The sequence below is a fragment of the Salvia miltiorrhiza genome, chromosome 3 (assembly GCF_028751815.1).
Source record: "Salvia miltiorrhiza cultivar Shanhuang (shh) chromosome 3, IMPLAD_Smil_shh, whole genome shotgun sequence".
NCBI lineage: Eukaryota > Viridiplantae > Streptophyta > Magnoliopsida > Lamiales > Lamiaceae > Salvia > Salvia miltiorrhiza.
The window spans coordinates 25,778,189-25,802,976 of record NC_080389.1 but is presented as its reverse complement, the minus strand read 5'-3'; the positions used below and the strand labels follow the sequence as shown (position 1 = coordinate 25,802,976).

Below are 24,788 nucleotides of genomic sequence, written 5' to 3'. Positions count from 1 at the left end.
TTTCTCTTATTACTTCGTGATTTGGGCATTGAAACTTGATATTTGATAAATGGTTTTCCTTATTCACTTGTATGAATTATTAGCTAAATATTATGTGGAGAAATGAGTTCTTCAATCCTGCATAATTTGCCCGGAAGAGTAAAGGTCTAGGACAGCGCTGTCACTATGGTGACACATGGTATATATCTCCCTTCTTCGTGAGTTCACAGCCCTGTCTTAAGGGGCTCTCATATGTTACTAATGAATTTGTGCTTAAGAATTCTTGTAGCACGGGATGAGCAAACATGAAGAAATATTTGAGCAAAAATGGTAAACACTATAGCATGAAAAGGTAATCCACTAATTGGTGGTGACTCAGGTACTTTGCAACGCTGAAGTTTATTTTACATGATCTTATCAAAGCATATAAGCATGATTAGAAAATGTTATACTTTAGCAAATTTGGGCCAATCATGATTTATATAATCTTTGAGGGGATTTATGGATTACAACATTGTCTTGGAAGCTGCACAACTTCTGCATATGTGCTCATATTTGAAACATGAATTGACTAGTAAACGAAGCTACACACCTTCTGCATATATGCTAAGATTGGAAACAGGTGCACTGCAAACCAAACCGTGTGCTTGCCGGGTGCACACAACTGCACCACTGAAGAAAATCCTTCTTCAGTACCCACACTTCACTCGTGTCGGATTTCTCTTACTTAGCACAACCCGCGCTAAGACTCTCAGAGTCAGAGAACCTTTTTGAACTCCGAATCACTCAAAACACTCAAATCTTTCTTTCGGAAAGGAGGTTTGAACGAGTGCCAACTATACTGCAAAGAACAAGTTCTTTGTAGCAAGTTTGACCTTGGCTTCTGGGTAAACAGAGGTTTGCCTAAGGTCTAAGAGAATGTATGTAATCAGCAGTGACTGATTTTGGCTTTGGAATTCTTTTCTTCGATTAAAGCTTTGGGGAGGTTGAGCTTTAGGCTGAGTAGCGATTTTGGCAGAGCTTCAGCTTATGTCGTTGAATCGGTGAAGGTTGAAGTGATCCTCGAGCGCTATTTGTAGGAGAACTCTTGAATAGATCCGTTGGCGTAGAACATCCTCAAGATTTCTTCCGTTGGAGAGCAATTCGAATTTGGGCTGAGGCTTCAATCTTCGAGGTTCCTTGTCTGGTGGAAACGGCTCTTTTGAGGGACAGGAGATGTGACGTCTCTGATAAAGTAACCACCAAATAGGAATGACCTCTGCAGAGATAAGATCCTGAGATCTCTGCATTTAATGCGGCTGTACTTTTATGAGTACGTGGCTTCCTTTGAACGTTGGAAGATCAGTCCGAGGAAGAATGTTCAACTGATACTTGACTTTAGTATCAGTCTGCGGCACGCATTAAGTAATCAGTTCCAAACTGATTCTTCAACTGATACTTCAGTTGGTATCTTCAGTCTTCAGTCTTCAGTCCTTCGTCCTTCAGTCTTCAGTCTTCAGAACCGCATACTAAACTAGAAACGAACTCTAACACTTGAGTTCAAAACTGTTCTAGTCTATTACAATTAAGACCTATGAATTTTGGTATCATCAAAACAAGGATTAGGATATTCCACAAGGTTCCCAACAATTTCCCCCTTTTTGATGATGCCAAAACCATACAGCAGTTCTAGACAACAAAAAGACTGAACTCACAGCACAAGTTCTAAAACTGGGGTGAAGACAGTTCCCCCTTAACAATAGAACCTAAAAACTTGTACTTAGAGTTAAGAACAAAACACTTCTAAAACAGAACAGGAGAAGATAGAAAAACATAATCAGAGCCTGGACAAAGAGTCATTGTCTTCAGGTTGAGATCAAAAAGAAGTTCTTTTCATTAATAAGGGACTGATAAGCCATCAGTCGGGGTACAGAGCGAGACTTACATTGGAGTAAAAAGAAAAAAACAACAACATGGGAAACCCATGGACTCCAGCAGTCTGCTTGGCTGCGCCTTTGAACTTCTTGATCTTCATCTTCTGTTTTCGTGTCTTTATGTTCCTAAGCTTGTTCCACTCTCACTTGTTTTCCGTTGAGTTGAGGTCTTATCCTTTTGGCTAATCTTCCTCATGATCATCGGATCAATCGGATGATCATTTTGCTTGATCGTCTTCAGTCTTTTGAGAATAAGTCTCTTAAGAACTTTTTCCCCCTTTTTGGCAACATCAAAAAGGTGGGATTGACTGAAGGACGAAGCTAAGACCACTGCGTGGAAACAGAATCGCAGAATGGTCCACAGAAAGATGCTGAGGGTAAGAGGTAGACGGAGAATACGGAGGTTTAGAAAAAAGAAGAAAGTGAAAGATGAGAGGAGACGAAGAAAGGGTAAGGGGTTGATTTGCATGACTCTCGAAACAGGGAAGAAGAGAGCAGTGGACATGCAAACCAAATGAGGTTGAGGAGATGATTTTTGGTGAAGAGAAAGAAGCATAAGAGGGGAGGTATGTGGGTAATGAAAATCGAATCTGCGGCTATCATGAGGATAGACACTGTCGATGTTGCGCCATTGACAACGAGCTCATGCTCATTGCTGTTGCACCACACGAAAGTTTTACAAAAGGTGCAAAGCTTGCCTGAGGAACAGGTGAAGACCGTTGTAACACCCCGTACTTTTTCTTATGTTGTGAGATAGTGTCTTAACATTATTGAGAGTACTGAGATGTCGAGATGCGAGACTACTTTTTTTTTATGAGCAGATAAGACAGATTATCTTTTAAATAGAGATATGAGCGGACAAACCAATGATAGAGTTAGAGTGAAGAGATTTGAGAATTGAGTTGAGTTAGAGATGCTGATTGAATTGAGTTGAGATTATATTTTATTTTCAACTACCGTGAATAGAGTTACCGGATACCGAGTTATCAGAAATTGACTGTCCTATTAAGAATATAGGAATAATGAGTTGGAAATAAAGTCGAGAAAGAAAGAGTGAGAACCTTGATGAAAAGAGTCGGTCAGAGAGACGTCTAGTTTGTCTGTGTTTGCCGACTGCTTTGACGTGATATTATGTGAATTTACGTGACTGATTGATTATGTGATTTTCATTACTTGTGTCTTTATGAGCAAGTTATTATGATTTTTTATTTGAGGACTTTAGCACTTGGAATTTTAATTAAGTTTTCAAAGCAAGTGCAGTTTATTTTTACCGAGAAATCAAAGAATGCCGGTTTATGGAAATTTTTCCAAGCATAATATTTTTCAAATTATTTTTCCTACGATGAGGAATATTATAATTGAGTGAGTGCACTAATATTAGTGCTATAATTATTTTATTTTGGTCACATGAATAATTATGCTATGGCATTTTATTAATGAGTAACATTTCCATGATTATTATTGTTATTTTTCAATTACTACCCTCTCACATGATTATTTTATTCCTTTGAGCATGTGCCTAAATATACCCATTTGCCAAGTGGATTAAATTGAGAGTGTAGAGATTAGAGAGAGAGATCAAGGCATTTAATGCCAAATATTTGCTAAGATCTTCAAATCTCTCAAAGATCATCCAAATCAATTCCAATCTTGCAAAATATTTTTCTCTCTCCCTCACCCCAATTCGACACTCTCTCTCTCTCTCCCTCATCTCTCACTTTTCCTCCATTGACAATCATTGATGAGACCTTCGAAGCTTCACAAAAACATACCAAAAACACAAATCCACCTCTAAATCTTGCCTAAACACCTTCTATCTACTTGAATCCAAGAAGATCCTTGGAGTTTGATTTCAAAGTTAGAAAGAGAAAGTTTGAGTTTTGGTGTAAGTTTGGGTAAGTGATCTTTAAATCCATAGATCTAACCTGTATGATATATTATATGTGCGCATATTTGGAAGATTGAAGCAAGAAAATCACCCCTTCTTTTTTTTCCAAATTTTCGAAAATTATGGGTTTATATACCCTTCCAAAAAATTTCTTTTTCTTTCCTTGAATTGGAGTGAAAAATGAGATCTATAATATGTTTGGTGATGATTGATGTGTGTTTTGAAAGGCTATGCCTTGAGATGTGAAAATTGAATGAGTTTAGTTTACCCAAAATTGGGAATTTATGAGTTGATGTTTTAAATGATAAATTGATGATGAGAATGAGTCTATGAGATGTATATGATGATGATTGATGGAGTAAATTGAGGATATGATGTTAATTGATGACCTTGATGTGAGTTAGTTTGATAAAATTTGAGATGTGAGTATCTATGCCCTAAATTGTTAATTGATGGTTTAAATGTGTGATTAAATGGTTATAATTGATAGATCCATGATTGGATTAAAGTTTCATGTGTGTTTGTAGAATTTCAAAGAGTTTAGTTTAATAAAAATTAGGACTTTCTTGCCTATGTGAATTGGCTTAGGATATATGTAATTGAGCATGATATTAGTGTCTAATTATGTTTGGTTAGGTCAATTGTTGGCTAAATAAAATTTTGACTTAGTTTAGTTTATATGAGTTTTTGAGTTTTCATATTTTGAGAGGTCGATGATTGGTATAATGAGGTCTAATTGCTTTATGATCATTATGTGAGCGTTTGTCATGCTTTTATTAAGAGTCTACGTTGATACGTGAGTTTTTATTAGAGTTTAGTTTGCATGATATAAGAGAATATATGTGTGTATAATGAGTTATATGATGTATGAGGTCATATATGAGTATTTGAGAAATTTTGAGCATGAAAATGAGATGAGTATTGAAACGATGCGTTCGTTGAAACGTTTTCTTTGAGATTTGAGTTTAAGATGTAAGAGGAGAGTCAATTTGAGTTATGATGAGTATTATGATGTGCTTGAATATTTTTGAGTGTTATAAGTGTTTAAGATGAGCTTAGATGAGTTTTCTTTGAAGGAATGTTGAGTTGAGCATGTTTGCTTGTGTGATTGAGTTCGGAGTCATTTTTGAGACGCACTGACCTACTGTTTTCGAGGGATTATTGTTACCCAAACACCATGAAAAAGTTTATGGTAAGTATATTTGAGAGTCTTGAGCACTCTGGTAAAATTTTAAGTCATTTGGACTTCGTTTAATATTTTTATAAAATGTAAAACCAAAACTGCTACGTTCTGCCGAAATGTTCGGTGAGTAGCCAATAGAGTCACCTTTTCCAGTATTGTTACCCAAACACCATGAAAAAGTTTATGGTAAGTATATTTGAGAGTCTTGAGCACTCTGGTAAAATTTTAAGTCATTTGGACTTCGTTTAATATTTTTATAAAATGTAAAACCAAAACTGCTACGTTCTGCCGAAATGTTCGGTGAGTAGCCAATAGAGTCACCTTTTCCAGTATCTTTCCCTAACTTTTTGGAACCCAAATTTTTATTGTTAAGACATTAGTGTCTTATCTATGTACCCACCAAATTTCAGACCTTTTGACAACGTTTACTATTTTTCAAAAATCAAAGTTTTCGATTGCTCAAAACTGCAGAATATGGTAGACTGTAGTAAAACAGTCATATCTCCTAAATTACTTGGAGTTTTTAATCCTACTTTTTCTTAAATGGAAATAGACTCAAAGAGGTTTCTTTTGGTATAGACCACGACTCTAGTGGAGTTCTGTACCGAGTCTGGTAAGGTTTTGAAATTGAGTCAGTGCAGATTGAAGTTTATTTTTGACTTGTCTATGTGTGTTTTGATATGCTTATGTGTTTATGCTTGCTTATGTGCTTGATTGCTATGAGTTTGATCCGAGTTGAGTGTTAAGTCGAGAGAAGGACGTGTAAATTCTTAGAAGTTAAGTATACCTAGGGATTGAGTTTTCTTGGGTAAATAGACGTTGAGTGAGAAATTATAGTTTGAGACGAGATTGGTTTTAGTAAATGAGTTTCTGACTAAGGTTTGCTTTATCACATGAACCTTCGATGACGATGATGATGATATTTGAAGGCCCGAGCGAGACGAAGAAGTAAGTCGCCTGTTTTCATTTCCAAGTTGAGCGAAGGACTTCAGGTGGGCAATATTTTGAGTATATGTATATCATTCGAGCTTTCTAAAATGAATTGATGATGTTATGAGTTTAACAAATGTTTTGAGATAAATGATGTTTGAGAACTGTTTGACTTGCCAAGTTTTTGATGTTGAGCCTGTATGTTACCCTCTACTGATGAGATGAGACGAATTCGGTCACATTTGCCGGTCACAGTGCTCGAGAAGGAGGCCTACTTCTCAGTACCTTGTTCATGATGATGAGTTTTAGATGCGGTACATAAATGTCGATTACTTGTCTGCAGACACATATTTATGATGTTTATTATTAAAACTGCATGCACAGATTCATTTACGCTAACTTTATTCCTGTGTATTGCTGAGATGTGGCAAGTTTCAAACCTATAGCTCTAAGAGCACCTTTCTTGTTTTTCGGCGTTTGCACACTGAGGGGCTGTTTGAGAGGGTATATTAGACGAGATAAATTATATTTATTCCCTTAACTCTCGGTTTGATAGGCAACATAAATAATAGCAGCGGCCCGCTACTAACACAAAGCCCGACTCAAAATCACTGTGCGGCTGAGAAAATTTAACCAATGCCCCCCCCCCAAGTTTAATAAGCTGCTATGAACAGTATCTTGACATTATATTTGATGTTTACATTTTTATCCCTGAATTACTTCAAATCTAGAGGGGCCTGCAAATCCCGCTCCATTTCGCCATCTCCTGTGAACAAAATAGGATGCGCTGAAAAACTGAGCATCGAATTTCTGCTGTAGATCCATTGGAAGGTGGGTTTTGGAGACATATTTCGCATTTTTGCACTTCAAAAATCATATCCTGCTCATGTTTTGTGCAACTGATGGTTAGGGTTTTCAAATTTTCTTGTCCTTTTTTTTGTTTTTTTTTTGGTTATAAATTGAATTGGGCATTTCATGAGTGTGGATAATTTAAAAAAAAAAACCTTTTACTTCTTCGATCCCATTGTCGCTCTGCATCAACGCCTTCTACAATGGATGAGATTGAGCTAAAAACAGCACCTGCTGATTTCGTTTCCCGACGACCAACCAAACGCGGCGATGTTTCACTCGCTACATTGAGTTCCACAGGTGTGTGGCTGCTAAGGGCGAAGAAGCTGGTGATTGTGATAAATTTGCCAAATACTATCGCTCCCTTTGCCCTGGTGAATGGGTTGACAAGTGGAATGAGCAGAGGGATAACGGGACATTCCCCGGGCCTCTATAATTCAAATACCTTATTACCGTTTCTGGCGTTTTCTATTCGATTTTCTATTATCCTGCATCTTCTTCTGAAGCTAGTAATCTGGCTCTTTCGGAGTGAGATAATAATTTCATTTGCATAAATTCTTAAACTTGACCGTTCGAAATAAGAAATTGATGAACGGAATTGATGATTTCTGATTGTTCAGTTGCACCTCGTTCCATTTTTCTCATTCATCTTGTTGCAGTGCGTTTCTAACATTGGATGATATCAAATTATGTTTGGTTACATTCATTAGAGATAGAGGCGGATCCACATGGAGGTTAGGGTGGGCAGAAGCCCATCCGAATTTTCAATTTTTTTTTTGAAATATATAGATATATGGGTGTGGATAATTTTAACCATTTCGATACTTCTTATTTCTTGTGTGAGGTAAAGTATGTCTGATTGTGAAAGAGTATTTCCATTTTGATGCTATTTCTTTCCATTTTATTTTTTCCTTCAAATAATTGCAGATTCGATCTGTCGTCGTTCATCGCAGGTGAATATATTGGATTGATTTGGCCATCTCCACTCTGATTGAAACGAGGTATAAGGGAATTCGTGAATTGAAACTCCTATTTCTAATTTGTTGCGTGTTTAAAATCATGTTTGCAGTTTTCTGCCTTTTTTTTTTACTTCATAGCCGCTGATTGCGTATATATATATATATATATATATATATATATATATGTCTGTCTACATAAGAATTTGGGGCCTGTTGTTTAGCTGGAGTCTGAGATGTTTGTTTTCTAGATTCTTGTCTTCATGTATCTGAAGTTAGTTTTGATTATGGTATTTACAAGTTATTTGTGAATCAAACCGTGCTTAGTAAAATTATGAACAACTTGCTTGGTTGTAACTTTGAATTGTTGTAATTGTGCTTAGTAGGGCATAGCATACTTGATTAATGAGTCCAAAGGAAATTGTGTTGACACTCATGCTTTTAACTCGTAGGACAATACTTGTTACGTATTTACGGGAACATATTTTGCGTATTGTTGGTTGAGAATCAGAATGCCGATTGACGATGATACCACTATGTGCATATATCTTCTGATGGAAGAGCTTTTGCTACAAAACATAATTCTAATACTGGTTACATATCACATTATGGCTAGATTGAGATCACGTAAACGAAAGAGAACTAATAATGTTGCATCTTTTGGAATGATTGAACGTATTCCCGATCAAGTTATGCATATGAGTAGACTCGTAGGTGTTAGCGATATTGATTGCCTAGCAAACCTAAGAATGGACCGCAATACATTCGGTAGGCTTTGCATTGTACTGCGTGATCTAGGTGGGTTAACCGATGGGAGGTACATAAAGGTTGAAGAACAGGTCGCAATTTTTTTGTCCATATTAGCACACCATAAAAAAAACAGAGTTGTTAGGTTTGATTTCTGGCGTTCCGGCCAAACAGTTTCAAAATTTGTGCATATCGTTCTGAAGGCAATTTTAAAATTGCACACGGCTCTACTTGTCAAACCTGTGTCCGTTCCAGACGACTGCATGAACAATAGGTGGCGATGGTTCAAGGTAATCTAATTCTGAAATGTACATTTCAATTCCACAGCTTATGTCTCATATGTTCTGCCACAATGGCTAGAGTTTAAAATTTAATTGAGGTATTTTGTATGTGATTGACGTGATAAAATGACAATATTGAAATTGAATATAGGGTTGTTTAGGTGCTCTCGATGGCACGTATATAAATGTAATGGTAAGCAATGCTGACAAGCCGAGGTACCGAACCAGAAAAGGTCAGATTTCTACAAACACACTCGCCGTTTGTGACCGAAATATGAAATTCGTATACGTGTTGCTTGGTTGGGAAGGATCGGCGGTGGACTCGCGAATTTTGCGTGATGCACTCACACTTGTGAATGGCTTGAGGGTGCCCAAAGGTAAATAAAGTTCCATTGTGTTATCAATTATAGAGATTTTGCAAACCTTGTCCATTTTTGGTAACTGCCAGTTCTGAATGGCTTGAGTGCAGGCAATTACTACCTTGTCGACAATGGGTACGCAAACAGTGAAGGGTTTTTGGCTCCATATAAAGGGACTCGTTATCATTTGAAGGAATGGGGGCCCAATGCTGCTAGACCACAGAATCAAATGGAGCTGTTCAATCTACGCCATTCCAAGGCACGAAACGTGATCGAACGTGCCTTCGGGGTATTGAAAATGCGCTGGGGTATTTTGAGGAGCAACTCTTTCTACCCGGTGAAGACTCAAAACCGTCTAATCATGGCGTGCTTCATTTTGAACAATTACATTCGAACTGAGATGCCGAACGATCCTATCGAGCAAGAATTTGACATAGTAAACATGGAGGCCGAAGATGATGGTGAAGGGGACCGTGAGTTCATAGATGCAGTAGAGTCTTCACCCTAATGGAATGCATTGAGAGATGCACTAGCAGGGGATATGTGGCAAACCTATTTACACAACAATTGAGCAGACAATATATGTGTAGAATTTGGGGTATTTTCTGTATTTTGTACTTCATAGATACTTAGGTAATTGTGTCTGTCCTTTGGTTAACAAGTTGCTGCATCATTTAGAACAGGGGAGCATTTCTGGTAATTTATGGCTTCTATAGTATTTATGCTAGAGATCGAATATGATCTATGCTAGCTGCAAAGTATTTCCTATATATGTTTGTTAATCCATGAAGCTTGATGCTATGCGATTGAATGCTCTTCAATGTTAACCAATTGATTGGTTATGGAGATTATATATATATATATATATATATATATATATATATATATATATTTGTTGTTGTGCTGCTATGGAAATTGAATATGATTTATGCTTGCTGCAAATCAACTTTGTACTTTATATATGTTTGCTGCTATGTTGCTATGGATACTGAAATTGAGAAGCTGATATGTCGACATCGTTGTCAAGATTGAGAAGTTGACGTTCTAATACAACTGCTCCTTCTTATTTCAAGCCATGGAAGGATGACATGTGCCTTCTTGTTTGTGTGGATGCGGAAGAATGGTGTTGATGTGTGCCGGTCCCAATGCGCATTTCCCGGGAAGATGGTATTACAAGTGCCCGGTGTTAGCAAATCATCGAAGAAGCTTTATATGGTACGACGAGTACCATCAATTGTGGGCTGAAAATACTCCGAGTACCTCCATCTATTCCGCACAGCACTATGGGATACAAAATTCCGAGAATGCTTCAACCTCTGCTGCCGTCGATTCTCCACCTCCACCCTCCAACAATGCCGAACGAATTGGGCATGAAAATGACGTTCAAGTTCCACTTATGTTTTTATTGCTTATCACAGTTGCGATTGGTGTTGGCATTGGTAGATTATTCTAGCGTTTGCTATGCATCAAAGACTAGGGGTATATTTTCTAACATATTTTGTATAAATATGGAGGCTAGTTCTATTTGATTGGCAATTTTCCTTACGACCGTGCCATAGCTATAGAAACTACTGTTGCCCGACTATGATCTATGTATTGTGTATTCCTTATAACAGTTTGATTGGCAATTAGCATCATACCGTGCAATAGCTATAGAGGCTACTTCTAATGCTCTCAAATTGTGTCTATGTATTTTATATTTCTCATAACATGAGAATCTAATGCAGCAAAGACATATTATTATATTGATTTATGTAAGTGGATTGTTAGGTGGCTGCAATTTAAGCCAAGAGAAATGATTTCAGCAACAGAGACATAAATGTGCAGATTTGGGATTCTTACTTTTGCAAAATTTGGCTGCGTAATGGATATAACCTTGAAAGCAATGGCATATTTGTGTCAACTCATCTTGACCACCATCAACCCTCAACTACCGTAATTAATTACAAATTCACTGTCAACCATTGTATTGGTAAACACCAATTTGGGTATATATATATGTGTTCTCATGCAAGTCTAAGCATCACCATCTACAAGCAATAATAATAAAAAAATCAGCCGTATAATGGAGCCTAACACACCTTCAGATCAGGATTGGTACTTGTATAATTACAAGTGGAACATTGGAAAGGATACCTACTTGATCAACAGGCTGGTGGAGCGCGAACATGAGTGCAAACCCTTTCCGTCACCTGCCGACTCACCACATGCTCTAATATGTGCGATGGAGGCTCTTAACAAGGAAATGCAAGCTGATCTCATATACAGCGAGGTGCTCGATCGCGTGGAATTCCTACGGATGCGCTACGAATGCTTCAAGAACCTCGCGTCCCGCATTGAGACTACGTGGGACGTTCAAAATAATCGAGTGACCGCCGACGACAAAGTGTGGAAGGTCATCTTTGGGGTAAAGTTTTTTTTTGAAGGAAATGAATTGCATTTATAAAAAAAAAATTGGTTACGTTTGTCTATTACATATATATGATCTAACTTTTTTCTTTGTTTCCTTTTCTCTATTCAAAAGAAGGATCCATTCACAAGAGCCTACTATTCGCAAGGAGACCCACTATGGCACAAGTTATGCCGACTTTTCGGATACAACTCAATCAAGGAAGAACCTTCCCCTACTGTAATCGTGATATCCGACTCACCTCGTCCTATGCGTGCTCCTTCTACTACCACTATCATCTCAATCTCCGATGACGAAGTTACATCTCCTGTGATATCCGCCGCATCTCGTCCTACAGCCCGGAAATTAGTTTTCAACGACGACGCAGAGTCGAGGATTGGTCCATCGGCATCACCTACTGCTCAAGTCTACCATGTTTGGCCACCGATCGAACGCCGCCTTGCTTTCCCTCCGGCAAACGCATTTCCTAAGACACCCACGTTTGGTGAGGGTAAAGCAAATGACGCTGAGCATAGCTTTTGTGCTTCATCAAGCCCGTTCAAATAGGAGGTCTCCTGTGATAGTGCATGAATGTGTCGTCATGTTGTCATCTTTATATTTTGTCATATGCCCGTTATTATTATATCACCCGTCGTACTCGTACTTTCCTCTGTGTATTTTGTAGGAAGCTTATGGTTGCTTTGCTATTCCTTTTTCTAGAAACAAAATTCATGTTCTAATTTGAAGTAATATGCAGCTGTAGTTAGTTTTGTAAAAAAAAAAATGTCAAGTTTGTATTATCTACTAATGGAAGTTTTAAATTCAGCTTTTAATAGTTGGAGTAATCTACAAAATGGTTGATATGTCGACCAAATAAGCATAATTCTATCTCACAGCAAGCAACAATTATATGTACTTGTACAAGGAACACACATATCATTGAGTAGAAATAAAGCAGTTCCCGGGAAATTGGACTTATAAACATAGACCATTCTTTTTTACACCATATCTAAGAATATGAAGTGAAGTCAAAATACAAGATATTTAAGCAAAAGAACCCTATAGGGTAAAGTCAGAATTTACAGCTAGGAAAGATTCAAATGAACCTATAGCTATGGAAACCCCAAAACATAGTAGAAAGTAGGATTCATTCACATCCATTCTCCCCTATATATTTTTAACCAACCATTAAGCTGACTATGGCTTCTTGGACATGAGTATGTGAACTACATATTGTGGTTTTGCCTCGTCCGGAAGTGCCATAAACAGCTCCAAAGCCTGTACATCACCTGCCAGAAGTTCATATGCTACGAATTTATCGTTGATTGTCAAAGTGGGCATGTTATTCAACTGCTCGTACACTTCTTTTCTTGCCTTGCTTAAGTCCTGCTTTTAGCCCATGCGTGATGCTATTGTGTCTACCCTTTCGTCAGCATTCTTGCTAATTTCTCCTAACACTTCGACAAGTACGTCAACGCCATCGTTCGCCTTCCGTTTCTTGCTCCCTGATCTTGCAGCACCCACATTTTTCGAAGGCTGACATACACTATCATCAGCTGTCTCGTTCTCAGTCTCTTCCTCGAATTGTACGTTGTAAGCACCTTGCGTCCCATCGTTGTCAAAGTTATCTCCTTCATTCATTTCGTATATCGCGTCTGCCACATCTTCCGCTTCATCCCCATTCGCACGATCCTTCCCGAAGATCTCTTTCCAGTCTTCCAAGTAATACCAGCTCTTCTTGCGCATGCCCGACGCATTACGATCATTCTACACAACACAAAAACAATCTCTTCAATAATGCAATTACTATTGATGCTATGCGGTATATACATGTTCAATTGACATATTTAACAAAAAAATGGATAACGTTACCTTTACAATTAAAGCCCACTGCTCGGAATCGCAATCTATCATATACTTGCCATCTACGTTGAAACCAATTCCACTCTTCTCTAATATAGTTGTTAGTGAACCATAATTCCTCTTCCATGTGCTTATTTTTGAATGAATGTGAGGCATGTCCTTTAGGTCCGTTCCTGGAAACACATTCTTAATAGCCTCCTCAAGCTTTCCTAGATAACCAGCTCGGAAGCCATTGTCGGACTTCCAGCCCTGCACAACGAGCTCCTTCAAAGCAGCGAGAAGAACCTCCTCTTCTCTCACTGACCAGCTTCTTCTAGTCTTGTCGGATTTCTTGGATTTGCCACGACCTATTTCATCGCGTGGCGAGGCTGCGCGTGCAAACACCAAAGAAGACATCAAGTACATGATTATATGAACCAAAGAGGCACCCAAACGAAGACATTTTATAATTGAAAGCAATCAAAGTATGAGCACCATAGCCATATTTTATATGAAGCACAGAGGCACCCAAACGATTCTAAACACTACACAACTGAATAATTCAACAACAATAACATACAGGAATACACAAGAATGACTCCACGATCACGCAGTATAATCTATAACAATCAAAATATGAGCATCATAGCCAGATTAAGCAGAAAATTGAAGAATCTATGTAACAGGAAAGCACAATAACGGAAGAGATACCAAAGGGAAACTCGAAATTCTCATTTAAAATGGTCGTCTACCCAAAGATGAGAGCTACATCAAGGAACCGAGTGGGCATCCAAAAAGCCTTATAAACATTGAAAGGAACTAACCTTGATTGAGTGCACTCATGGTGTTGACGGATTTCTTACGACGGCGCTATGAACCTCCAAGGGAAAAGAAAGTATCAGTCAAGTTGCAAGGGTCGGATTATCACTCTCGAAGGCTTTGAATATCATGTTGTACTACCCTCTACAAAGAATCTATCGCAGGAAGATTTCAGTTCTACTTTTTCTAATACTGGCGGAAATTATTTGCCCTAGACGAAGAACAAAAATGGGGACTGGAAGTTTAATGGGGGCTGGAAGTTTATTTTCCCCCCAAAATTCGCAAGGGAGAATTATGTAATTTTGGTATTGAAGTGCAGGGTAATAATGTAATTTCATGTGTTAATCAACACGTTAGTCTTTCTCGTAAAACAATCTATAAATTTTAGTAGAGTGTATCAAACATAGAAAATGAGTTATCTTGACATTAGTTAATATCTATCAAACAATGTTATAGTTAATCAAACTCACAAATTCTGTATTAATAATCCACATATAATTAATGTCTGCATATCTACGCAACTCAATCAAACAGCCCCTGAGTATTATGTACTCACGCCCTGCATATATTTCTAAATGTGCAGGCTAAGCAAAGAGCGAGATTAGTCTGGTGCTGGTGGGGAAACATTTCAATCGATGTGTTCATATTTTGATTTGCCCTTATGTTTGATAGAGTCTTGATGATTGAGATACTTTGCTTTCTTTTGAAATCAAGTAATATACTCACGGTTATGTGTCTTCATACATATAATCGGTTCGCCTTTTGCTGTGATACTCTGAATATTATGCTTCCTTATGAAAAATGAGCTATACCCGTTTTGTTTTTGTTCGTGAAATTCCTGATATTTATGAAGTTATGATGACGTTGACGTTTTTACCCTTGAGTTAATTTATGATGATTTTCCTTAGCATACTTTGATGCGAGCTTCCGCTTGATGTTCAATCTATTCTTCTTATCTTTTATTCTTTAAAAAGTAGTCGTATCGATACTCGGTCCACGCTATCACTAGCGTCAGGGATCGGGCTGCGACAACCGTCTTCTTGAGACAGGTACTTCAAGTCGTATGATCTGGGCATGAGGATGGAAGACACTCGCTTCGCTGGATACAAGTGAGGGTAGAGCAAACTTTGACGTCGGAGAGACGTTGAGATCCAGTGGAAGGTTCCGGTGAAGACCAAGCATGTGAGCGTCATTCTCCCACTCCATGACTTTGCAGTCATAGATTTCTCCTTTAGTCGGAACAAAATTTCTCTGCAACTTTGGAAAGGTTGAAACTTTTTCTCACAGTGAAGGCTGTGGATAGTTGTTAGTTGATGCAGAAAAAGGGTAAAGACAACATGGTATAAATAGACAAAATTTGTACCAAGTAAGAGGATGAAAAGTTTTTCGAAGACTGTGCCTAAAAATATTTTTGAAGAAAATTTTCACGTCCGCCGTCACTGCAGGGGACTGAAGCTTCAAAAAGGTGAGAGGTATCATTGCATTATGTCATGTCAATGAGGTTCTCAAGAAATTTTATCACAGAGGCAACAGGTTGGAAAGATTTTTAGAGAAGATTTTGACAAGTTCAATCAAAACAGATTTTTTCTTTTAAAATACTTGTCCTTCTCGAATATTTCTTTTAATGACACTCCCTTCTCGTCTGGTGGCCTCATTCCCATCGACCAACTCAAAGAGTTCATCGAAGCAACAATGAAGAATAACTCCGGTGGAAGCTCCAAGTCATCATTGACTTACTCCAAGCCATATACTCGGCGAATTGACAGCATGAGGATGCCTCTTGGCTATCAACCACCAAAATTTCAACAGTTTGACGGCAAAGGAAATCCGAGACAACATGTGGCTCACTTCATTGAGACATGCAACAACGCTGGTACTTATGGAGATCACCTAGCCAAGCAGTTTGTTCGCTCATTGAAAGGTAATGCTTTTGATTGGTACACCGACTTGGAATCAAACTCAATTGATAGTTGGGAACAACTGGAGCATGAGTTCCTCAACCGCTTCTATAGCACTAGAAGAACTGTCAGCATGATGGAGCTCACAAGTTCGCGACAATTCAAAGAAGAGCCAGTCATTGACTACATCAACCAATGGAGAAACCTTTGTCTCAACTGCAAGGACCGATTGTCTGAATCATCTGCCATCGAAATGTGTATTCAAGGGATGCATTGGGGTTTGCAATACATCTTGCGGGGAATCCAGCCTAGAACATTCGAAGAACTTGCTACAAGAGCTCATGACATGGAGTTGAGTATGGCAGCAAGCGGGATTGAAGGGCCACCCATCCAAGAACCTAGCAAATTCAAGCCTGAATTCAACAAAGGAGGAAAACCATATGACAAAGCACCAATGAAAGAATCTATGGCAGTGAAAGCAACTTCCGTGAAATTTCTAAAGAAAGAAGCTAGTCAGGAAGGCAACCAGAATGCTCCACGAGACAATCAGGACTCTTCCCGAGACGTGAGGCAAAGAAAACTTACCTTGAAAGAAATGCAGCAAAAGCAGTACCCTTTCTTAGACTCTGATGTCTCTGGGATATTTGATGACCTGCTCAAAGAGGGACTTATCGAGCTACCTGAAATGAAGCGACCAAATGAAGCAGGACGAACGGATGATCCAAAATATTGCAAATACCATCGATTGGTTGGACATCCTATACATGATTGCTTCATCTTCAAAGACAAAGTCATGCGACTGGCTCAAGAAGGAAAGATATCCCTTGAAGAAGATTCTGCTGTCGCAAATATGGTTTATGCTGACTTGAGTGATATAATAGAAGGTATTGAAATCCTATATGATACATCCAATCAAGTAGATGAAGCACCTGAGCTAAATGTGAATGAAGATGATGACGCCTTCACAATCACATTTTCCGATGAAGATATGCAGCTAGGATCTGAACCTCATAACAGACCGTTGTTCGTGAGTTGTTATATACAGGAACAGAAGGTCAATCGAATTCTCATCGATGGAGGCTCGGCGGTCAATATTTTACCACTAAGAACTTTGAAACAATTGGGAATTCAAGAAGACGAGCTATCAAATAGCCGATTAATGATTCAAGGTTTCAACCATGAAGGGCAAAGAGCTCTTGGTACTACAAAGCTACGATTGCAGATGCAGGACATGGACTCCACGGCGTTGCTTCATGTGATTGATGCAAGGACATCCTACAACATGCTTCGAGGGCGATCATGGCTTCACGAAAACGGTGTCATTCCTTCTACATTGCATCAATACTTCAAGTACTATCAAAATGGCGTCCTGAGAAAAGTGGTTGGTGATCACAAGCCTTTCACAGAAGCAGAGTCGCATTTTGCCGATGCTAAGTTCTATTTGGAAATAACTAAAGTGACAGTGGTAGAAAGGGATATGCCGCACGGGGAGTCAGGATCCCGCCAAAAGAAAGAATCTCATCCAAAGTTGGAAGGTTTCACCGTCCCCCTAACTAAGATTAACGCCAAGAAGCCAATTCTCCAACCACTCGAAGGGTTTGTTCGACCAAAGCAAAGTGGCACCACAGAACATGTAGATCTCTCAAACAAAGAACTCTCAAAGCACTTGGTCCGAATGCGTATAAACTTCTTGTAAACGCCGGATACAATCCTCAAGAAAGCTCCATGTCAGGGTCTCATTTGAGAAAAACTGCTAACACGAGCCAAAATCCCAAGGCAGGCCTGGGATACACGGTGCAAAGTCCTGTTCGTATCGCCATCAAAAGAGCCACGACTAACTATGCTAGCACCAAGCAAATCTAGGAATCTTCGAACAATCAAAAAATTCAAAAGGTTTTTGTCTTCAAAAGGTTGGGTAAAAGAGAAGCTCGACGAATATCTGTCTTTAAAAGGCTTGGCAAAGGCAAGTCATGGAAAAAGGACGTGACAAAAGGGGCCGATGAATTAAACATGACAGAAAAGCTAAGAAGCTCGATTCCTTCTCGTATGAAGAGGTGTACCACTTTGCTCGTATCATGCGGAAAAGAATTGAAGGCTAAAATGAAGACGGTCGTCTTTACACGGGATGCCGAAGACGACGAAGATAGAGAGAGTGTGGCTTCATCTTACTACATTACTAATGGTGCTAACGATCCAATTTCTCGTACTACTTGAGGTCAAGTGCGTCGTGAAGATGTTGTTACATCAAACCATATCACCTCATGTGAGGAAGTGGTTGCCGAAGAAGAAGATGCTGAAATAGCTCATCAACATTTTGAAGAAGGAGTTAGGGCTACTGTTGATGAATTGAGAGAAATCAACTTGGGCACTGTTGAAGACCCACGACCCACTTACATCAGCGCGTTGTTGACTGTTGATGAGGAATACTCATTGATGAGGACTGGAATACTCATCAGCGCTGTGCTTAGTAATCCAAGCCTATTTTACCTAATTATTATTATTATTATTATTATTATTATTATTATTATTATTATTATTATTACAGAAACTAACAACGCAGGTACGATCGAATATCTTAGATAAAAGAGTAAGAAATCCACCTAAGTAGATGGAGTGAAGAATGATTGCACAAAGAAACCTTCCCGCGCAGCTAAGTAGCTTTCCCGTGCAGCCGCGCAGCCAAGGAACTATCCCACGCAGCCAAGGTGCCTTCCTGCGCAGCCAAGAAGCTTGCCCGCGCAGCCACGCAGCCAAGAAACCTTCCTGCGCAGCCAAGAAGCTTGCCCACGCAGCCACGCAGCCAAGAAACCTTCCCGCGCAGCCAAGTAGCTTTCCTGAGCAGCCAAGTAGCTTTCCCGTGCAGCCGCGCAGCCAAGGAACTATCCCACGCAGCCAAGGTGCCTTCCTGCGCAGCCAAGAAGCTTGCCCGCGCAGCCACGCAGCCAAGAAACCTTCCTGCGCAGCCAAGAAGCTTGCCCGCGCAGCCATGCAGCCAAGAAACCTTCCCGCGCAGCTACGTATGATAGTTCAACTTCAGGAATAAGACCGTTGTACTGAGTTTTGGGCCCAATTGACTAGATGAGTGGGCTTTTAGAATTAGGGTTTGATCACAAACTATAAATAACACATCTATTGGAAAACTGGAGAATCAATTCATTTTGGAGCAACACACTTGTAATATGTAAACACTATCAATATAGTGGAACCAACGAAGAACTCCCGTGGATGTAGGTCTTGATGGCCGAACCACGTAAATCCGTGCGTCGTTTATTGCTTTCCAGTTTCTAGTTTAGGTGTTGGTGATTCCGTGCTTCACCAACTGGCGCTGTCTGTGGGAAAAGTGAGCTAATGCATGAGATTCATGGTTTTCCGGTTACTATTCATCGAGAAAATCACTGTTCATCGAAAATTTGGGAAATGGGGGATCTGGTCACTGTTCATCGGGAGGTGACTGTTCATCAAAAAAAATCAAACCTTGTTACTGTTCACGGAGAGGAGGAGGAAGGGGTCTATTTTTCTAATTTCCGACAGGGGCGGTGGGCAGCCTTCCACCATATCCGATCATCACCTAGATTTGCAAAACCCAGACGTCCGCCGCCGCGGCTCCAAGATCCGGTGAAAATTCACCATGCCGAGAAGAAAGAAAAAAGGGGAAACCCAGCTACAAGTTGGAAATCAGGCTGGAAGAAATAAAAAAAGTTCAGAAGGAAAGGGAGGGCTCCCAATCGAGCTGCACCACCGCAGAGTAGAAACCGCACGCCACCACCTCGCATGGATTACTACCGTGCGAAAACCACGTGCCGCCGCGCACCACCGCTGGGTCTCGTCTCAGCTCCTAAATTACGGCTGGGAGCGGGCTAAATCTCCAGCGAATCTCGTCGTCGTCTGTCCCCAGTGCACCAGATTGGCTTCAGCGAATCTCCATCCCCCCAAATTGGCTTCAGCGCAGCCTCAATATCCCGCTTCAGCCGCCGAATAATAGCACAGATCACCGGATCATGGACATAGGGGAAAACCCCCAATTTTCTCACTCAATATAAAATTTTCAGCGATTTATTGCAAATTTTGGGCAAACCCTGATGATTTCTTGTCTTTTCTATGATTGCCCAGCAAATTTTTGGTTGGATCATAGCTTGAGTGCGAAGGGCAATTTTCTCGAATCACCACGAGAATCTGGATTCGGCGCGATTTCTGGAGCATGAAGCATGTCACAGCCCGCCCTAACTAGAGATAGTTAGGCCGAGTGATCCGCGACTAGGGATGGGGTTAAAGAAGAAGGAGAAGAAAAGGGGCGTCATTTATAGCCGTAAAACTTACTCATCTTAATAAAACTCGTCATTTTTATTCATTAATACTCAATTGAAAACAGTCTATGAAAGACAGCATAAAACTTAATTAATATCATTAATCAAGTTATACATCATATGAAACCATTATCTTAAGACTCAAAGTATGACATAACATACTATAACATCAACAACATTTTGCAGCGGAAAGTAGCTAGACATATGTATGAAGACATATTCTAGACAGGTTAACTATTTATTAACAACCCTGGAGACTCCGCTCATTTCAGCACCATCATCACATCAGCTCAACCTGCACATTTAGAAAACATATGCAGGGCTGAGTACAAAAGCACTCAGTGGGCACGTATGCCTAGGTATAAAAATACATGCTTAAAGACTGTAAACTGTCATGCCATCATAAATAGTACAGCAAGGGGGTTTTTCGCTAAAAAGGCCCAAGCTTACTAAATTCATTTGTGATTCTTAAGGTTCGTCTGCAGACTAAGTTCTCTTGTAATCTATCATATCTGGAGCTGTGTGCCGGAGAGGTGGCCACCTCTCACGGACACTTGACCGGCCAACCCGCTAGATGACTCACGGTCACTGGTGTACACTAGTCCTAGCAGGATAGTTATCAACTGCTCAGGACCCGAATTCGATTGCATCATTGGCAAAGCCAAAGCAGATAGATATCATACTAAAATTTAAACATTTTATGGCAAGACAATACTTGAAATAACTTTAACTCAAAGATTTTATCATGAAATAACTTGCTTGAACGTAACATTTAAACTCATTTGATATATATGAAACTAATGCCCACCTGATAAGCAAAGAATCCTTGACTAGCTCGTACTCTTGTGCTTGACCTTTAATCCGAGAATATAAAGTAAGAATTTAACTCACGGAAAATTCTCAAATAATGAGAATGCGTAATTTAACTATGCATGACTCATATTCCGATAATTATTATTCTGAGATAATAATCTGGAAGATTCTATTATAAATCTTAATTGTCGGATTAAATAAAATTAACTAATTGAGGATCGTCTCATGAGGGTGGATAAATAATTAATCCGCTCATCTTAGAGTATTCTAACTCACTTACTAATTAATAGCCTCATTCTAAATTAATCAATAATTAGAATTAGCTCAATTTAATTAATAGATTAATCTAGGCTATCCTTAAATTGGGCCTGATTTTAAGCCAAAAAAAAATAATGGCAGTCCAAATAAAAATTTACTCTAGCCCAAACTAATTAAATACAGCCCATTATCAATTTAGATATGCAGCCCACATAATTAAAATGAAGGCCCAAATTTTCGGCCCAAAGAGATAAAAATCAGATGGCCCAACTCTTTCTTCTTCTTTAACAATCATCCTCTCTCTCTCTATCTCTCTCTCTCTCTTTATCGTTCAACAGCTCATTCCCGTAAGGTCTTCTGCCGCTTCTGGCTCCGGCCGGCGTCGGCCGTCGCCGCGCCTGAGTCCGGCGCTCTGCTCTCTCTCTTGTCTGCCTTCGATTTCCTCATGAAACCGAGCTTGCATCTCCCTCTCCTCTTTCGATTTCGGAGGCTCGGCCCCCTCTCTAGAGGTTCCGGCGGCGTCGCTGCTGTTGAAGGCCGGCGGAGCTGTATGGCCATCCTTCCATTTCTCCTCCCAATTTCCGCCCTCAATCGACTGAAAAGGAAAGAAAAGAAAGTCCTAATTTTTCCTCCTGAATTGAAATCGCCGCCGTCTGAATCCGGAAGCCGGAGAACGGCCGGCATCTTCTCCCGCGATGCCGCATCTGTTCCTAAATCCGGCGATGTTTGTCGCCCCATGGCTCTGCTTCCTCTTTTCTCCACCCAAGGCAGACGTACACATGTTCAATCTAGATTTGGAATCGGAGCCCTAACTCCTGCCTGACGAATCGACGTGGTAACCTCCGCTGCCGCTCTGTGAACTGGCGAGAGCCTCACCGTCGTCGTCGCCGGGTTCTCCCCTGATCTCGCCCGACGAGCAGCAGAGCTCTGCCTCCGCCAATGCTCCTCGGTTTGGCGAAACAGGGCAGCCTCTGCTCAGCTGGACGACCTCCGTCTCCTCTTCATCGGTCAGCGTCGACGTCATCTTGTACCCGTCCCCGATTTAATGAAATCAGGTACAACAAAATACTACTTTTATCTTTCCCTAAAATACTAGATTCAGTTTCACTAAATTGAAAGGAATTTCTCATTCTATAATCTATGTCTTTCATGTTACTAGAGCAAGGGGAAGCATCATAGATTGGGATTCAATTTGTGTAAAAATATACTATGGATTAATCTTATTACAGCAACTCGTGGTTTGCTTATGACCATATGTACGTATATTACTCATTTATGCACTCTGCATTCCATAAAACTGAGCATGCTTGTTGGTATGAATGTGGACTGGATAAACTGAGATAGTATATACCTTGTGAGGGTTTAGCGTTGCTCGTTGTTGTTGTTGGATTTAATCCAGTGGATATTTACTGAAACGAATCATGTGTTGTTCCCTTAATAAATGCAGGTGAACAAGAATGGTAGTGGAGGAATTAAGACAAGACTTACCTCTTGAAGAAGTGCAAGCAGCAGCAAATCAACTCTCTTTCTCATTCTCTTGTTGTTGGCGTGTGAAGAAGTGGATGGAAATTGCTTGGCTGATGATTTAAAAGATGGAGTTGTTGGCTGATACTACAAGGAAGTCAAAATGTATCTGCCTTTAGAGGAGGTATAGTCATAGGTTGCGGCTGAGGTGGTTGGATGTGGTATGCACGCTTGAGTGTGCTTAGTCAAAAGGTGCAAAATAGGCGGTGGAGCAGGAGGAAAGAGTGCAGTGGTGACTGCCTTTGCAGCCCACTTTTCCTTTTCCCTTTTCTTATTCTGTTATTTCCTTTTGGTACTTAGTGTTGGTGTAATTTAGAAGATAGAAATGGAGGTTGATTGTGGTGAATAAATGAGATATATTCGTATATCTCGGTGCTTTTGTAATTGTAATATGAATCACGTGCTCGTATCTGCTTTGATACTGTCTAACTTTTTAAATAAATCCTGTGTTTCGACATATGATTTCCCGCCTTGCTAGAATTGACAGGTTGTAAAATGAATCTAAATTAAATTCGTAGATTTAATTCATTCGTTGTTCTGATGTCTAAATTAAATCCGCAGATTTAATTAACTCATGAGTCGGAAATAATCCACAACTTAAGTAATTATAAATAATATAATCGATAGTCTCATCTCGCTCAATAAATAACATGACTTCGCTAAGCCAGTTATAACTTTTGAAAAACATCACTGACTGCTTCAATAATATAAATTCAGGATCATAAGCTGAATTCATATCCGGATAATAATCGGTTCCATTCACTGATGAAAAATAATAAACACAAAATACTGGATTTAATATATATAAAAGAGCGGGCTACTACAAAGCACGCTAGGGCGCACGGCGCACGGCCGCCGCATTTGCCGCCTATTTTTTGCTTGGATTACCGCCTGCTCCGGCGGCGTTCGAGGTTTCGTTCAAACGACCCTAGGGGAAGAGGACATACTTGGTCCGTGCATATCAAACATGGAAATGGAGCAGCGCTGTGCGACAACCTTTGCCAGAATCATATCGTCGAAGGGTTTTTCCGATTTGAGAGCTCAAATGCTTCGGCGTATTACTGATTCGATTGAGGCCAAGATCTCCGCACCTACCACTGGCAGGTGGAATATGGTGCTTCCCCTGCCCGGGCCGTCCACGACTTTTATCTCGCCATCGGCTAAGCCATGAACTGGGTCATTGCTCGATTTCATCCGACGATGCGTCGCCAGCACGAAGCTTCCTCTGTTCGGGCATCATGTCATTTTTATCTCCCCCGACGGAATCCAAACTGCCGTTGCTTTCCCCGATGGAGCAGAGCAGAGTTTATCTGAGTTGGCTATGGGCACCTTCTATTTTTACATTGTTTTTGCCAAATGAGGCGAGAAAAATTGAGATCATAGCAGGGGATTCTTGCATTGACGTAGTTGGCAAAGATCAAGCCAAGGGCGAGCACTGCTAAGCTAAGTTCTTTATCTTAATTGGCTTTGTTGATTTTTGTGAATCAATTATATTTCTCCTGCAGTTGTCTTAGTTGCTGCTGATTCAAACACTCAAGTGTCAATTCTGATGTTAATTTACCAAGATATGGGTATGATCATATGATATTCGTGGGAAGATCGAATAGTAGAGGGCTCACTAGTCTGGAGATTTTGTTCTTAATATATTTGCATGATTGATAGTCTGATTTTTAGTTAAATTGCTCCCTGAATTTATCATGATGATAAATATTTTTGTCATTGAAATGTTGGGGCAGACTAGGATTCTGCTCTGATCTTGGGATTATGCAACCAATTTAATGCGTACTTGGCATACTAATCTCTGAAGGGGTTGTTAATTGCTCATGGAGCTTATTACTCTTAGAACAAGATTTTGG

At 39.8% G+C, this 24,788-nt stretch overlaps 1 protein-coding gene and 1 pseudogene across 1 annotated transcript; both read left to right on the top strand.

Annotated features, from left to right (window-relative positions):
- The first annotated feature begins 6,930 nt into the window (after positions 1–6,930).
- Positions 6,931–7,386, top strand: LOC131013934 (cytochrome c oxidase subunit 6b-2-like; annotated as a pseudogene).
- A 1,505-nt stretch (positions 7,387–8,891) lies between these two features.
- LOC131013933 (uncharacterized) lies at positions 8,892–9,657 on the top strand. Its single transcript, XM_057941863.1, has 2 exons — positions 8,892–9,103; positions 9,196–9,657. The coding sequence occupies exons 1-2, from the start codon at positions 8,917–8,919 to the stop codon at positions 9,591–9,593; spliced, it is 585 nt and encodes a 194-aa protein (XP_057797846.1). The 5' UTR covers positions 8,892–8,916; the 3' UTR covers positions 9,594–9,657.
- Positions 9,658–24,788: the final 15,131 nt, after the last annotated feature.

Coding starts and splice junctions, on each gene's coding strand:
- LOC131013933 (XM_057941863.1), top strand. CDS start 8,917: ATGGTAAGCAATGCTGACAAGCCGAGGTACCGAACCAGAAAAGGTCAG. Junction 9,104..9,195: donor TGGCTTGAGGGTGCCCAAAG/GTAAATAAAGTT, acceptor GCTTGAGTGCAG/GCAATTACTACCTTGTCGAC.